Source organism: Gekko japonicus, unplaced genomic scaffold (assembly GCF_001447785.1).
Source record: "Gekko japonicus isolate JY-2015 unplaced genomic scaffold, Gekko_japonicus_V1.1 scaffold454, whole genome shotgun sequence".
Taxonomy (NCBI): domain Eukaryota; kingdom Metazoa; phylum Chordata; class Lepidosauria; order Squamata; family Gekkonidae; genus Gekko; species Gekko japonicus.
Window position 1 is genome coordinate 668,212 of NW_015173687.1, and position 2,869 is coordinate 671,080.

At 51.9% G+C, this 2,869-nt stretch overlaps 1 protein-coding gene across 1 annotated transcript in view; it reads right to left on the reverse strand.

Annotated features, from left to right (window-relative positions):
* Positions 1–2,869, reverse strand: part of LRSAM1 (leucine rich repeat and sterile alpha motif containing 1) — a 42,458-nt gene that overhangs the window by 13,228 nt on the left and 26,361 nt on the right. Inside the window, exons 14-16 of the mRNA XM_015423099.1 lie at positions 2,794–2,838; positions 1,722–1,792; positions 634–733 (exon numbers count right to left, since the gene is read on the reverse strand). Of these exons, the coding sequence (XP_015278585.1) occupies positions 634–733; positions 1,722–1,792; positions 2,794–2,838 (216 nt within the window). The remainder of the gene's footprint in view (positions 1–633; positions 734–1,721; positions 1,793–2,793; positions 2,839–2,869) is intronic.

Below are 2,869 nucleotides of genomic sequence, written 5' to 3' on the forward strand. Positions count from 1 at the left end.
GGAGGGAGCTGGGGGAGCTGGGCCCTGAAGCAAAGCTGGAGGCCCTGAAAGTGGGGTTGCCAGTTTGGGGAAAAGTTTAAGGAAGGGCAGAGGAAGGATCCTGGTGCCACAGCTAATGGCAAATGTCTCCCTCTTTGGTCCCCTGGCTGACTACGACATAGCAGGTGGTGGGCATAATTTGTCTCGATTATAATGCTAGGGGATGCAGGAAACCCACTCACGCACAGCTCTTGTACAGTGGCAAGGGAAACAACATGCCAAGGATGGGCTGTATAATCAAAAGCTGGAATTCTCTGGTCTGGTGAAATCACAAGAAATGTTTCAATAAATAACTGGCGCCTTGTTTTCAGGTGCACAGCTCAAACATGAGCATTCAGCGAAAATGCCACTGCTGGATTTTATTGTTAAAAGATCCAGGCAGCCAGTCAAAATTTCTGGCACACAGTCCAGATGTCAGAAAAAATAAACACCACCCAAACTGGAGGCTGGTATTTTTCTGGCTTTCTGGGAACACTAGAAGGACTTCCAAGGTGCTGAATTGTCACAAATAAAAGTCTCTGCTCAGAGCTTCTTGGAGGAAGGATGGGGGAAGAAATACGATCTCAAAGCCCATGTCCTCTTGACTGTAAGTACCTGGTACAAGTCTGGTTGACGAGGTCCTGTCGCCGTGATTCAAAGGCCATCTGGACGAGCTTGCTCTTGTACGTTTCCGCCAGCATCTGCTGCATGGCCGCTGCAGGGGCAGAAAACTCCGGCAGTCAATGGCCTGCTCAGACCCCTCCTCGTGCCCTACAATAAGCCAGGCTTCTGGAAAACTGCCCCCTTCTTCACTTCATAACGGTAGCAATGTTTCCACAGAAGCAAACCAGGAAGCCCGTCTAAACAGCTTCTAAATCTGCTTCTCATTGTTTCAAGTGCTGGCAGAGAAGGCGAGGGGAGGGCTAAGATGTTCCTTCGAGGGGCAAAGCAAGTTAGAGTTAGGCCTGCCTCTTGGACAACAGGAACCAGATCAGCAGGGTGTTCGTTGCTGGAGGAGAAACACTGATGTGTGCACATCCCAACTATAAAAACTTGGGTAGCTGTACGCAGAGGTCATTTCGGGGGGGGATCGCAGTTCCCCCGGGTGAGGTACGGGGGCGGGGCATATGACGAAGCCCCGCCCCCCGCTTCCGGCCGCCCCGCTTCCGGCCCTCATTCAGCCAGGAGGAGGCAGGAGAAGAGGGAGGGTAAGTTGCTTCCTCCCTGCCTCTCCCCACCCCTGCCTGCCTGGGGCCAGAGAGGGCCTTCGCGGGGCTTCCTTGCACTCCCGCCGGCCGGGACCGTTGGGGACGGGGTGTGTGGCCTTATGACACACTTCCAGTGATGTCAGGGGGTGTGGCCTTATGACACACTTCCGGTGATGTCAGGGGGTGTGGTATATGCTATTGGAGTACTGTGTACAGTTCTGATCACCACACGTCTATGAAATGACCCCTGGCTGTACGGAAGGGAGGGCAGGGCACAGCTGGGATTGAGCCTTCTCTCACCATGTGGTCTCAAAGGCCAGCCCTAAACACCCTACTGCAAACGCACCCCCACCCTTCCTGCTAGGAGCTCAGGTAGTGGACGTGCTTCCTACAGTGGCACCTCCTCCGTTGAGCTAGTGGATGGGTGACTCAGTGCAAGGGGGGACTCAAGGGAGCCGATGGGGCCTTGTGAAACATGCCCATCAACAAACTCACAGGCCACTTCCCTCCTGCGCAGCTGCTCCGCCTCCTCCTGAGTAATGGCCATCAGCTGCTCCATCCTGATCCTAGAAAGCAACGAGGAAAAGTCAGCTACTGCATGGTCAAGGCAAGAGCTTCCCTTGATTATTTCACAGTCTGCCTTCTGCAGGTCACCATACTGCTGGGTTTGACTCAAGATCCGTCTAGTCCAGCATCCTGCTTCTGGCACTGGACAGCCAGATGCCTTTGGTGGTTTCACAAGGGATGGCCAGAGGCTGGAGATGAAGCAGTACTATCTCACAGTATCATCATGGCCCTGAATAAATTGATGGTGCGACCTCATTTGGAGTACTGTGTACAGTTCTGATCACCACACCTCAAAAAGGATATTATAGCACTGGGAAAAGTGCAGACAAGGGCAACTAGAATGATAAAAGGGTTGGAACACTTCCCCTATGAAGAAAGGTTAAAGCGCTTGGGGCTCTTTAGCTTGGAGAAACGATGGCTGAGGGGTGATATGATCGAGGTTTTTAAGATTATGCATGGGATAGAGCAGGTCGAGAAAGAAGATTTTTCTCCCTTTCTCACAATACAAGAACTCATGGGCACTCCATGAAATTGCTGAGCAGGCGGGTTAGAACAGATAAAAGGAAGTACTTCTTCACCCAAAGAGAGATTAACACGTGGAATTCACTGCCACAGGAGGTGGTGGCGGCTACAAGCATGGACGGCTTCAAGAAGGAATTGGATAAACATATGGAGCAGAGGTCCATCAGTGGCTATTAGCCACAAGGTATAGACAGGAACTCTCAGTCTGGGGCAAGTGATGCTCTGTATTCTTGGTGCTTGGGGGGGCAACAGTGGGAGGGCTTCTAGTGTCTCTGGCCCCGCTGCTGGATCTCCTGATGGCACCTGGTATTTTTGGCCACTGTGTGACAGAATGTTGGACTGGATGGGCCATTGGCCTGAACTGACATTGGCTTCTCTTATGTTCTTATGTTCAGTGAGGAATGGCCAAATGTCTTTTGGCATGCTGACCCAGCTGCTGTGCTTCCCAAAGCCATCCCAAGGGCAGACAAGAACTCACCGATCATTCTCCAGAGATTTCAGAATCTCAGAGTTCTGTTTTTGCCTAGAAAGAGAAAGAGGATGTTGTCAGACCA